We start from the raw sequence: 13774 nt of genomic DNA on the forward strand, positions 1-13774 counted from the left end.
CCATCAACTCCACCACCACCACTACGCCAACCTCTGTTTTTAAGGCGTCCCTGAGGCGTCGCTTAGGCGACGCTTTGGCGTCAGGGCGCCCCCAGATGACAAGGTGTCGTACTCGCCTTAGTTTATTGAGTAAGGCGTCCGCCTTGGGCTGTAGGGCGTCTGAATCGTCCGCCTTAGCCCCGCCTTGCACGCCTTGGCCCAAATCAGACGCTCTGGTTTGTCAGGCAGGGGAAACAGAGATTCCAGCGGGAAAAACTGGCCCACGCGGGAACACAAGCGCGGGAAATATTGGCCCACGCGCGAACAGTTACAAGGAGGGGAAAGAGAGAGAGAGAGAGAGAATCGAACCAATCGTGCAAATCCTAGTCTCCACACGAGAGGTCTCTCTCCTGTTTCCTCTGGCGGCGGCTTCCTCCTCAGATCTGCGCCAGCTTCCTCCTCTCCGGCTGCAGCTCCTCCCCCTCCCCCTCTCCAGTTGCAGCTCCTCCCTCTTCTCCTCTAGCGCAACCCTCTTCCACCAGACCAGCACCAGAACAAGGTATGGCTCCTGGCTCCTGTCCGGCTGCAGCTCCTCTCCCTCCTCCTCTGGCTCTTGTCTCTTCTCTTTCTTCCATCCAGCAGCCACACCACCGCTTCTCTCCTTCCCCGTGCTTGATCTGGTTGCTCTAATGCTTTGGTTCTCTCTTTTTCTTTGACAACTGATTGGCCTTCTCTCAGTGTTGCTGCAGTAGCCACTGGTCAGGTGTCCCTGCTCTGATGAATCCTAGGAGAAGAGCTAGATCTGACGATCCAGCTTGGAAGTATGGGCTTTGGCCAGATTTAGAGAGGAAAGATTTACTCCAGTGTACATTATGTGGCAAGATAATCCATGCTGGAGTGAAAAGGCTGAAGCAGCACCTTTCTGGGGGTTCCAGTGATGCGGATAAGTGTCCCGAGGCATCCATGGAGGTTAGGATAGAGATGCGCAATTCCTTAAACAGTGGAAAGTTTAAAGCTACAGAGCGATATATTGATGAGGAGGATGAAGCTGAAGTTCAAAGGCGCCGTTCTGTCATGTACACAAGATAATTTGAGGCCTATGCTTTGGTAACAGTTTATATGTTAATGCTAGTTGTTAAATCTCCTAATTGACTGCCATCTATTATATATGTATGTACAATTTATTAAGTTAATGCTAGTTGTTAAATCTCCTAATTGGCTGTCATATATTATATATGCATACGTCTAAGGCGTCGCCTCGCCTTACGCTTTAGCGCTTAGGCGGTGGGGCGCCCCCCCAGCGCCTCGCCTCGCCTTACCGCCTTAAAAACATAGCCGCCAACTCCTCCACCGCCGCCGCTTCCGCGCCGGGCGTCACGGCCTCGCTCTCGGCGGGCGCCACGGCGTCGCTCTCGGCGCCGGCCCTCCCGGCGCCCGGCACCGCGCCAGGCCACGGGCGGCCACCGACCCCCGTCCAACATACGCCGCCGCCGTCACCTCCCCCGCAGCCGCAGCAGTTCACACAGGAGGCAATGGCCGGCGTCCTCAACGACCTAGTCGCCGCGGTCCAGGGCATCCGCCTCTACCTGGCAAGTCTGTACGGGCCGCCTCCACCACTACATCCCGCCATGGCCGCGGGTCCGCAGGCGCTGCCGTGGTACTCGGTACCGGGGGCCATCAACGGAGGCTACCCGGCGCTCCCCGCCCCGGCGACCGCACCGCCGCCTTGGCCACAGTGGCCGCCGCCGCTCGCAACGGCAACCGCGCCACTCGCCGCCACCACGGGGCCGCAGTGGCCCACCTGGACCGCGCCGGCCGTGCCGTCTCCCGCCGCGCCGTCACTTCCAGCGGCCACGAAGCAGGGTCCTCCACCGCCCCATCCCAGCCCTAACTTGGGCCGGTCATCGCCAAGCGGGCTTCCGATCCAGGAGGTCCGCTTTCCGTCATCACCATCACCACTCCCCGACTGGCTTCACGGGCCGCCATCGGCCTACCCGGGGGCCCGTCCGCCGTCCGGTTTCCCGTTGCAGCCCGAGGTGTCGGGCGCCACCGGGAACTACGTCGGGCCTTCCACCATGGACCGCGCACCATCATCCGCCCTACGCACCGCCGAGGCAGTGGGCCAGGGCGCGCCACACCAGCAGCCGCCCCGGTTCGCCAAGATCGACTTCGCCACATACGACGGCTCCGACGACCCGCTTAACTGGCTCAACCAGTGTGACCAGTTCTTCCGCGGACAGCGCACACCCGCGTCGGAGCGTACTTGGCTGGCTTCCTACCATCTCCGCGGGGCCGCCCAGACATGGTACTACGCCCTCGAGCAGGACGAGGGCGGCATGCCCCCGTGGGATCATTTCCGAGAGCTGTGCCTTCTTCGTTTCGGGCCACCGGTCCGCGGGAGCCGCTTGGCCGAGTTGGGCCGCTTGCCGTTCACCTCCACGGTGCAGGACTTCGCCGACCGCTTCCAGGCCCTGGCGTGCCACGCGCCCGGTGTGACGGCCTTACAGCGGGCGGAGCTTTTCATCGGCGGCCTTCCCGACCACATCCGCGTGGACGTCGAGATGAAGGGGCCCCAAGACCTTCAGACGGCCATGTACTATGCTCGGGCGTTCGAGCAGCGAGCCCAGGCCTTAACGCGTCCATCCGCGCCACGTGGGGGCCGACAGCTTCCCCGGCCGTCTCCGGCAGCACCGGCGTCGTCCACAGCCGCCCCGGCACCCACCCCGGCACCGACGCGGCCATTCAGGCGCCTCACTCAGGCGGAACAGCTGGAACGCCAGCGCCTGGGCTTGTGTTTCAACTGTGATGCGCCCTATGCACCAGGCCATGTCTGTCCCCGCCTCTTCTACCTGGAGACGACAGACGAGACTGAGGAGGAGACACTGGAGGATGGCCTCGGCGCTCCAGCCCTTGCGGAGCCCGCAGCGGCACCCGCACCCGCCCCGGCCACCGCCCTCGTGGTGTCCCTACACGCGCTGGCCGGAATCCGTGATGAACGGACGATGCTCTTACCGGTCATGATCCAGGGCGAGCGCCTGGTGGCCCTAGTGGATACAGGGTCCACGCATAACTTCCTGCCGGAGACCACCATGCGGCGCCTTGCATTACAGCCAACCGGCGGTGAGCAGTTGCGAGTCACAGTCGCTAATGGCGACCGTCTCCGCTGCCACGGGCTCGCCCGCGACGTGCCCATCACTATCGACGACAAGCACTTCACCATCACCTGCGCCGGCATCGACTTGGGCTGCTTCGACTTCATCCTCGGCGTCGACTTCCTGCGCACTCTTGGTCCTATTCTATGGGATTTCGACGCGCTGACGATGACCTTCTGGCGGTTGGGCCGCCGCATTCGGTGGGACGGCATTGGGGGTGCCGCCCCAACCACTCCACTCCAGCTGGCCGCGACCAACCGCCACGGCCGAGCACCCACTATTGGAGAGCCTCCTCCAGCAGCACGCGGACATCTTCACCGAGCCACAGGGGCTGCCGCCCGCCCGCACGTACGATCACCGTATACATCTTCTGCCAGGCTCCGCGCCGGTGGCGGTACGGCCTTACCGCTACCCACAGTTGCAGAAGGATGAGTTGGAGCGGCAGTGTGCGCTCATGCTCGCGGCAGGCATCATCCGGCTCTCCACTTCGCCATTTACCGCGCCGGTGCTTCTCGTCCGCAAGTCAGACGGCACATGGCGTTTCTGCATCGACTACCGTGCCCTTAATGCTGTCACACTTAAGGACAAGTTCCCTATTCCGGTGGTCGACGAGCTCCTCGATGAGCTCCACGGGGCGCGCTTCTTCACCAAACTTGACCTCCGGTCGGGGTACCACCAGGTGCGCATGCACCCGGATGACATCGCCAAGACGGCGTTTCGGACTCATCACGGCCACTTCGAGTTCTTGGTGATGCCCTTTGGCCTCACCAACGCCCCGGCGACCTTCCAGGCTTTGATGAACGACGTCCTCAGGCCCTACTTACGCCGGTTTGTGCTCGTTTTCTTTGATGATATTCTAATCTACAGTGCGTCTTGGGCCGAGCACCTCCAGCACGTCGCCATCGTCTTCAACGAGCTTCGAGCGCACCACCTCCACCTTAAGCGCTCGAAGTGCTCGTTCGGGACGCCTTCGGTGGCCTACTTGGGCCACGTCATCTCGGCCGACGGGGTGGCTATGGACGCCGACAAGGTGGCAGCCGTCTCCGCATGGCCGACGCCTCACTCGCCGCGGGCTCTCCGCGGGTTCCTCGGCCTCGCCGGCTACTACCGGAAATTTATCCGGGAGTTCGGGCTTATCGCGGCGCCCCTCACGCGGTTGCTTCGCCGCGACGCTTTCGCCTGGGACGACGAGGCGACGACGGCGTTCGAGGCCCTCAAGGGGGCCCTCACGACGGGCCCCGTCCTCCAGATGCCCGACTTCGACCGCCCGTTCGTGGTGGACTGTGACGCCTCGGGCGCAGGGTTCGGCGCCGTGCTTCATCAGGGCGATGGGCCCCTCGCCTTCTTCAGCCGGCCTTTCGCTCCACGTCATCTTAAGCTGGCAGCATATGAGCGGGAGCTCATTGGCCTTGTACAGGCCGTTCGTCATTGGCGGCCGTACTTGTGGGGACGGTCCTTCCAGATTCGCACCGACCACTACAGCCTGAAGTTTTTGCTGGACCAACGGCTGTCGACCGTGCCGCAGCACCAGTGGATCAGCAAGCTCTGCGGCTTCGACTTCTCCGTCGAGTATCGGCCGGGCCGCCTTAACACCGTGGCCGACACGCTGTCCCGTCGCGACTCCGACCTCGCTTCCTCCGCCGACGAGTCCGCCGAGGTGGCCCTGTGCATCCGCTCCGGGCCGACGTTCGGCCTCTTCGCCGACATTCGCCGCGCCACTGCGACGGCCGACGACGCCGTCCATCTTCAGCAGCAGCTCACGGCCGGCGACCTGGAGGAGCCTTGGCGCTTCTCTGACGGACTGCTCCTACATGGGCGCCGGGTCTTTGTTCCGGCGCAGGATGATCTCCGTCACCAGGTGTTACAGCTCGCCCACTCGGCGGGTCATGAGGGTATGCAGAAAACCCTCCATCGTCTTCGCGCCGACTTCTACATCCCTGGCGATCGCGCCCTGGTCCGCGACTGGGTTCGGTCTTGTCAGACATGCCAGCGCAACAAGACAGAGACTCTCAGGCCGGCCGGATTACTCCAGCCCTTGGAGGTGCCATCTCAGGTCTGGGCGGATATATCCATGGACTTCATTGAGGGCCTTCCCAAGGTGGGCGGCAAGTCGGTCATCCTCACGGTGGTCGACCGCTTCTCCAAGTACGCCCACTTCATAGCGCTCGGCCATCCATACACGGCGGCGTCCGTGGCCCGGGCCTTCTTCGACGGCATCGTCCGTCTACACGGGTTCCCTGCTTCGATCGTCAGTGATCGAGACCCCGTGTTCACGGGCCATGTCTGGCGCGACCTCTTCAGGATGGCGGGTGTCCAGCTCCGCCTGAGTACGGCGTTCCATCCTCAGACGGACGGTCAGTCCGAGGTGGTTAACAAGGTCATTGCCATGTATTTGCGTTGTGTGACAGGTGATCGGCCTCGCGCTTGGGTGGACTGGCTCTCTTGGGCGGAGTACTGCTACAACACCTCTTATCACTCCGCCCTGCGCGCTACGCCATTTGAGGTGGTCTATGGTCGACCACCCCCGCCTATACTTCCGGTGGATCCGGAGACAGCTCGGACGGAGGTTGCGGGTGACCTCATCCGCACTCGTGACGAGATGCTTGCTGAGGTTCGTCAGCGTCTCCTTCAGGCCCAGCAGCTGGCCAAGCACTACTACGACGATCATCATCGCGAGGCGGAGTTCGCGGTGGGTGATTGGGTGTGGCTGCGTCTTCTCCACCGCTCTACGCAGTCACTCGACCCGCGCGCGAAGCGCAAGCTCGGCCCTCGCTACGCCGGGCCCTTCCCTATCTTGGAGCGCATTGGGAAGGTGGCCTATCGTCTTCAGCTTCCAGCCCGCGCTCGCATCCACGACGTCTTCCATGTGGGGCTGCTCAAGCCTTTCCGTGGCGAACCACCGGCGGCTCCACCGGCGCTTCCTCCCATCGCCAATGGTCGCATTCTTCCAGAGCCGGCAAAGGTATTGCAGGTGCAGCTCCGTCGTGGCATCTGGTTCATCCTCGTTCAGTGGGCAGGCCTTCCGGAGGAGGAGGCTACTTGGGAGCAGCGTGAAGAATTCCGCCAACACTATCCAGACTTTCAGCTCGAGGACGAGCTGTTTGCGCAGGCGGGGAGAGATGTTATGACCGGTTTGGTCTATACCCGAAAGAGGCCCACCGGGCATTAGTATTAGGGGCTTGACCCACAAGTTATCTTAGGCAAGTTATTTTAGGCAAGTTATCTTAGGCTAAAGTTATAAATACTAGTTGTAAGACATCGTTTGAGATCAAGCAATAAAGATATTTCTATCCTATTGCCCGGCTCCAGAGGAGCCGGAAACCCTAGCCGCCTCCTGCCCTAAACCGCCGCCGCCCTTCACCTCCTTCGCGACGGCGCCGACGCGCCGGAGCTCGCGAGCTCGCCCTCGACCTCCGTTGTTCTGCCTGTATAACCTACGGAGTAGAGCCGGTAGGAACCCTAGTCCTACCAATTGCGCACAACTTCTACAAATGCACTAATTTCTAGATCCTAAATGTGTGAACCTGCTGAGATAATATAACATCTTAGCTTGTAGAGGCTATTATGCTACGAACAGATTAAACAAAAAAGATGATGAAGAACAGCTTTCAAGTATTTAGTCTATAGACCATAGAACCCTCTGATTGAGCTAATTAAGTTAAAGGAAATTAGCATAGATAAGAATACAAAAACAATTATCAAAATAACTAGGGGTATATACTAAATAGGTTCATCAATGAGAAGCCTGTAGTGCAAGATAAATACAAAATTAAACTTTAACCAGAAAATTTTTATACTAGCACAATGACCAACTTAGATTAGAAAAACACAACTGAACATTAAATAATCTAATAAGGTATTATTATATAATGGACATTTTTACCATGAAGTTCTGAACTTGTACTTGCAGATGTTCTGGGATCCTGACCTAAGTTTCCTATCTCTTGGAAAGTATATAGATCTAAAGGAAATCAGTCTGATGCCCAAGGTCTAGAAATCAGGAACTATTCTTCAGTTACAACTATCCCTAAAAGGATAACAGTGTCATCACTAAATTTTAAAAGTCGAGGTGATGGCCTTATCTATGAAGAAATAGAGGACATGTGAATTTCACAACCTTTCACTCCATGAGCTCTAAATAAAAGAAACAACTGCAAATGGCTATAAAATCCTAAAATTGTAGTGCGAGGGAGCTCTCAAACAATCCACAGCTAGTATGTAGCTAAAAACTTTGAATGAACCTCCCGTGTGTTTGTACTGCTTGTACTTAGCTCCTAAAAAGCTAGACAATCATCCGAATACAACTGACCAGTTGAACACCTCGTGTGGCTAAATAACTAACTCACGGTCAAGACAATGCACACAACAATTTGCAGCAACAGCAAAAAAGGTTCGCACACAAGCGTAACATTGTACTGAATCTGAGACCCTTATACTGTTCGTGTATCAAACAAAAAGCCACAAATACAATAGGAAATATGCAGCATCACCTAGGCAGCTGCGGCGTCACGGTGTCATGGCCAGTGCAGAGGTGTTGTTGGGGTCGGACTTCATCAAGGTCATGTAGATGCCGGCGCTGTCGTCGGAGCCGACCGGTCATCACCGGCTCCTGTTGGGCGGCGCCGGCGCCTATAGCCTTTCCTCCACGGTCTCAATCCCCCTGTTCTCCATCCCTCCTAGAAGATGCATCACACACAAAAAAAGAGTATACTGTGGGATCCAGGTTCTAGAGCGCTGGGGTTGTGCACCTGGATCCAGGGCGGCCGAGCATGGGGATCAGGGAGGGGGGCGGATCGACTCACTGGCTGCAAGGATAGGCGGCATTGTAGGAGAGCAACTGTCAGCAGAGAACATGCGTGGTGGATCTGGACGGGCCCGAGCACGGCCGGACGGCGTGGGGCGAGCACGGCTGCCCAACGGTGGAGGACGGCTCGATGTCGCCTCGACGCTTCGGGAGAAGGGGGAAATATTGGGCTTTTCTGGCGGCGCTTCGAGGAGGAAACCTACGCCGAAATTTTGCATCATGCCCGCCCTTTTGCGCTGCGCGCCATTTCCCGGTGCTTTTTTTTATTGAAAATTATCTTTCCCTAGGCCTTGAGGAGATCAATAAGCTCTGGGTAAAGGCCTTCACCCTAGGTAAAATGTGGATTTCTAGTAACATTGCCCTTTGTCAACCTTGTAACACTGCCATTTGTCAAAATTTGCAGCTAAAAGTCGTTAGCACTATCCAATTTTGCAACTGAAATTCAGTAAGCATAGATTTCATTCATAGATTAAGCAGTCCAGACACGAATCACGTAGGACTCCGACACCCTAGGCCCACCCAAAACTAAGGTGAAGCCTGTGCTTTTGTAGCTAGGCACAGTGTTCCCGCAGCAAAATCCCCTACTCTCTTCTTCCATCGTGCCGCTCTTCACCCAGTTCTAGCCCTTGTCGCCCACTGTCTTCTTCCTCCCGCCGACGATGCATGGAACCGGAGGAGACACTGTCGAAGACGGTGGTGGTGGACGATCTGAGCATCACGTTCACCCAGAAGATCAACTCGGTGACACGGCAAAATCGTCACGTCAAAGTGAAGGCCGCAAAAGCGAAAACGCTCAAGAAGTAGAAGCCCGGCGGAGGGTGTGCTGGTGGCGTATGTGGCAGTGGGCGTGCTTGGTCAAGTTGGGTTGTCCATTCAACGTCAAGAAGTTGGAGAAGAATGACTTTACCATCATGCATTGTTGGTTGAAGTTTAATGGACAACCCAAGTGGAACCTATAAATTGCCAAGACCATCGCCCAAGGCGGCGAGGAAGAAACTGATGACACAACCGACCCAACAAAAATATCGCCCGAGAAGGTTAGAACAGGGTTCCGGGGAAGGAAGTGTGAGGAGGAGAGGGCGAAGCGAGAAGGTGCGGTGGCCAAGATAATGGAGTGGTTCAAAGACATCTTGAAGAAGGAGGAGGAGGCCTACGTCAAGTGCTCCAACCTCAAGGAAAAAAGGCGGAGAAGTTTAACTTCTTGATGGAGGCGACCAAGAAGCATGTCAAGCTCAAAGAGAAGAGGGTCATGATCGAAGAGAAGAAGGCCATGCTTGAAGAGAAGAAGACGAAGATCGCGTTCGCTGCGCAGGACGGGAAGATGTTGACCTTAAAGGTGGAGGGTTTGGATGACGACGCAAGAATGATCATGCAAGTCGTTCGTTTCAAGATGTTGCGGCGATAGAAGGATGAGCTGGAAAGGACGGATGATTCGCAAAAAAAGGACACCGAATTGCAGCATGCTCCGGACACAAAACCTGCAGTACTAGAGCCTCAGAGGTATCGGGGATTTATTTATTTTTCGAAAAGGAGGAATACCCCCGGCCTCTGCATCTGGTCGATGCATACGGCCACTTTATTAATTATTAGCACAAAACCTTACAAAGTCGTACAACAGTAAGACCAAAGCCACCATCTTCGCAACCTCTGTCGCTACTCCTATCTAACTGATGAAGCGGCGCTGATGGTCTGGGCCTAATACCAAACAGACCTCGCAGCCAAACCTAACATCTAAGACCTGAGGTCCCAACCTGGACGCTTGTCGGGTATGGGCACCCACCAGTCCGGCGTGCTCCTCAACCAGGCCGCCCGCCGGGTATGAGGCCGCCACAACCACCTACCACATATCCATCTTCAGAGCTGTACTGTTGTAACGGCCTTGCCCGGTCTCGCTGCCGCTGACGCCACCACGACGCCAGACAGCGTCGACCTACTGCGCGTGTCCGTCACCACACATCTGATGCCAAGCCTCCGCTGCTCCATGCCGCCAAGAGCCGCCGCCAAGAATATGTAGAACGAAACACCGCTCCACCGAAGGGAGGCATCACACCCCCACCCCTCACCCGCAGACCCTTCCATCCGATCCCAATGTCCTTGGCGTCGCCTCCAGGAAGGTTACGGTGCACAGGGCGCCGCCGACGCCCGATCCGCATCGGATCCTGGGCTTTCACCCGGACATGGGTTGGAGAGGAGAGATGGTGCCCTCAGCAACGCCCCCAAGGAGGAAAGCGGCGCCAAAAATCGGCGTCGCCGCTGCCGGTCAGCCTAAGGCACCCAAGGTTTCCCCCGGACACCGATCTGCTCCACCAGAACACACCGGAGGTGGATCCGGCGAGATCCAAACCGAACCGGGGACTGGGAAGGGATGCATGGAAGGGAGAGGGGCAATACCTCCAGATCTGGCACGCCTACGGCTCGCCGTCCTCACGGCCGAACCCACAGGCACGCCGCACGCCACCAGATGCGCCGCACCAGATCGATGATGGCCAGCCTCAGCGCCGCCCCCCACTCTCCCGACGAGGGAGAGGAGGAAACAACGCCGCCGCTGAGCCCGGGGCCGCCGCCCCGGCTTGCCCGCGCCTGGCCAGACGCAACCGCCGCCGGAAGGCCTTCGTCCAGGGCCGAAGACTTGCGGCGCGCGACGAGGGTGCCCCGCCACCGCCGTCCGCCGAGTGGGCTTTGCCCGTCGGCCTCCTCCGGCGGTGGCGGGTGGAGCGAGGGAGAAAAGGGGAGCGGGGGCGGCGGCGGCTAGGTCGCCCGAGCCGCCCCCAGGGAGCGACGCGAGCGAACCTATAAAAATGGGGAGATTTTCACTTCCCGGCCTCTGCACCAACTAAAGATGCATACGGCCATTTTAGTATGAGTACCAAGATAAACATGGTCCTTAGAATTTTTTAAATGAGTATCAAGATATTTCTTGATGAGTGGTTCCACCACACATCAAGCTTGATCCTCAATAAATGGGGGAAAACCCTTGTGCATCACCTGTCAATTCTGGGAATTGAACTCGGGTCGTTGGGTTGCACAACCACATACCCAACTACTGAGCCAAAGCTCTCTCTGCAGAGGTATCGGGGATGTATCGTGAAAAAATCAGTATCGAATACGGTATCCGATACGGTACACTGGTTGCTGGAAGTATCGGTGTTATCCTGAGTGTACTAGTGGTTTCATAGGAGTGTAGGTTATGACGTCATCATGACAAATATTACTACTTCCAACCAGTTCTTGACAGAGTAGGATCGAGCTGCGACATCTGAAACTCATATTGGGTGGAAACTTAAGCTGGAACCTGAACCACAACTATGTTAATACATCGGAAATGGAAGAATATCTCGCTTCTCTGTGGAGAGTACCACGCCACGACAGAGAAGGAACATTAAAAACTGGATGTGCACTTGCTCTGGTTCTTGGTTTTTTTTTTTCATACACCCAATTATTGTCACTAACTTTTGCCCCTTAACCTCTAAGTCTGCTGTTTCTGAGGTATGGATTTTATTCAACTTTTTTTTTTAAATCCATGTGTTCTGAGTTTGAGGTTCATCCATAGATCATATGGATACTCGTTGTTTTCCACTTCCTAGGTCACAGTCAGTTTTGCATTATTTGAGTATAGTAACAGGGGCAACATCTGCCCCTGCCATTGAACATTTAAACGTGAAGTGAACACCAGGTTGTTTGCGGTTGAAGGAAGTTTACACTAATTTTAGCTCACCCTGTACTTTCATAGCATCACAAAAGTCCCAGTTCCCCCATGAGCTGGACATCTGTTCACGTCAATGTTACAAAACGTTATAAAACGACACGGAGATTATGAGGTAGGCTTTTCATTCATTTGCATTTTGCAATATACCAGTGTTAAATATGTTAACCTTGTTTGTGGTTTATTTCATCTAAGAACCTGCAAGGCCTCGATCAGCATTCCAGGTCGGTGTTGGTAGAACCCTTGGTGGATCGTGTTAGGATTTAATTAATCCTATTAATCCCTGCTTTCCTAATCGAGGCGATTGTCTCGTGTCCCTTTGGACGCACCCTTTTCGGGGCTATATATATGTGTAATCCCATCGTCAATGAGAACAACTATTTACTTTTACATCTTTGTGTTTTGTCTCTCGGTCTCTACCCGAAACACGTTATCAGCACGTAGAATCTGCCCCGAGCAATTGACGACACGAAAAGAAGAAACAGTCGCGCGGCCGCGGAGACGCTCGGCCACAACGCCTCTTCTTCCGGCGCGGTGCCGCGACGCCAATGAGTAACGGCAATGGCGGCGGCGGCGGCAACATGCGGCAACGTCTCGAAGCATGCATCCATTCATCTGCACGGTTGGCTGCGCAGGAACATGCACCGGCAGCGCCTCGAAGCATCCATCCATCCGTACAGGATAGTAATCATCAGATGTCAATTTTGGTTGTCTTCTTGTGATTAAGAAATCCAGAGTAAGAAGTATCCAATCAACTGCGCTTCGTCGAATCTGCCCAGCGATGGCGCTGGCGCTGGTCCGGCCGCTCAAGTACCGGGAATCAAAGTCCGGCCGCTCCCTGCATCCATCCATCGAAGTAGCGGCTATCTCTGCCGCTCGCGCGCCGGCGCCCCTTTGACTCAGCTTCTCTAAAGGCCATGCCGTGGTGGGCGGTTACGCATGAACCTGGAGGAAGCAAAGACGGGCATCCGCATGCATGCATCCCTACACGGAATCGACCAGGGAGAAGTTAATTCTATTGTCTTCTTGTGATTAAGATCGGCAATCGATTATGTTCTCATGAATGGCCTACGGGAATTTCTTTATTGAAATTGATCATAACAGAACACAGGAAAGATGGAACAACCGTGCGAAGAGAAGCGGGGCAGGCCGCAGACTAGCGCAGCGGCGCGGCGCGGCCAAAGACGCGGATCGGCGGTGGTTGATGACGCCTTCCATGCCAACCGCCTCCCTGTGCAGCAACGCTGTGGCGTCTTCACGGCCGGCGTCGCCCTCGCCGACCACCGCGAATCCCGGCGTGGAGGCGGTGCCCAGTGCGCTTGCAGCCCTCGGTTTTGACGCGGCCTCGACCCCGCGGCGTCCCGTTCGCTGTGAGGTGAAGTGCTCAGACGGCGCGGCCTCGGCCGGCGTCCGGAGACAACCAAACCAAGGAGGAGGCGGCTGTGGCCCACGGCTCCGATGTGGAGACAGCGGCCAGCGACCATAGCGCGTCGTTCCCAACCGTTCGCGGCGCAGCGCGCAGCACGCAGCCCTCCTCCGGCGCGGCTCGCAGCCCGATGGCACAAGCGGCCAGCGGCCGATGCGGTTCTCTCCGCTCGGCCATGGCGCGGCAGGCTCATTCTCGCGGGCGCACCGGCTACGCTCCCCGGTCTCCAACTCGAGGCGCAAAGGCGATACTGCCTCCGGCAGGCCAGTGCACAGCGCGAGCACATCTCGGCCAACGGCCGGCGTTTGGAACGGCTGCTCCATCCTGCATGGCCAGCATGGCCCCTCCGGCATCGCCCGCAGCATCTTCCCCGGCTTCCACCGGCTCACCACGGCCGGAGCAACGACCCGGCGCCAACGTACTCTACGTACCGGCGGTGTAGTGGTGTACAAAGCCAAAACGAGTCTTTGATTCGTAACCACACAGAGAAAGCCGATGGTGCTTATCTCTTCGTTGTTTTTCAGTTTTCCCATCAAGGTATTACTGTACAACGTCATTGTTTTGCGATTGAAATTAAGTTTAAGTTTTCTCGCATAACAGTACTGATTTGCGATTGAAAATTTTCTTTTCTCGCAAAACAATTTCATTGCGATTGAGATTAATTTCCTCTCGCAAAATATTAATTCACTTTGCTGAATTATCTTGCAACT

General features: G+C 56.6%; 1 protein-coding gene across 1 annotated transcript; it reads right to left on the reverse strand.

Moving 5' to 3' along the window:
* Positions 1-12318: 12318 nt before the first annotated feature.
* LOC123069381 (uncharacterized) lies at positions 12319-13774 on the reverse strand. Its single transcript, XM_044492233.1, has 2 exons — positions 12765-13774; positions 12319-12622 (listed from the first exon to the last, which is right to left on the reverse strand). The coding sequence occupies exons 1-2, from the start codon at positions 13709-13711 to the stop codon at positions 12547-12549; spliced, it is 1023 nt and encodes a 340-aa protein (XP_044348168.1). The 5' UTR covers positions 13712-13774; the 3' UTR covers positions 12319-12546.

Source organism: Triticum aestivum, chromosome 3B, assembly GCF_018294505.1.
Source record: "Triticum aestivum cultivar Chinese Spring chromosome 3B, IWGSC CS RefSeq v2.1, whole genome shotgun sequence".
Lineage (NCBI taxonomy): Eukaryota > Viridiplantae > Streptophyta > Magnoliopsida > Poales > Poaceae > Triticum > Triticum aestivum.

Coding starts and splice junctions, on each gene's coding strand:
- LOC123069381 (XM_044492233.1), bottom strand. CDS start 13,711: ATGAAATTGTTTTGCGAGAAAAGAAAATTTTCAATCGCAAATCAGTAC. Junction 12,623..12,764: donor GCCCCGCTTCTCTTCGCACG/GTTGTTCCATCT, acceptor GATTCCGTGTAG/GGATGCATGCATGCGGATGC.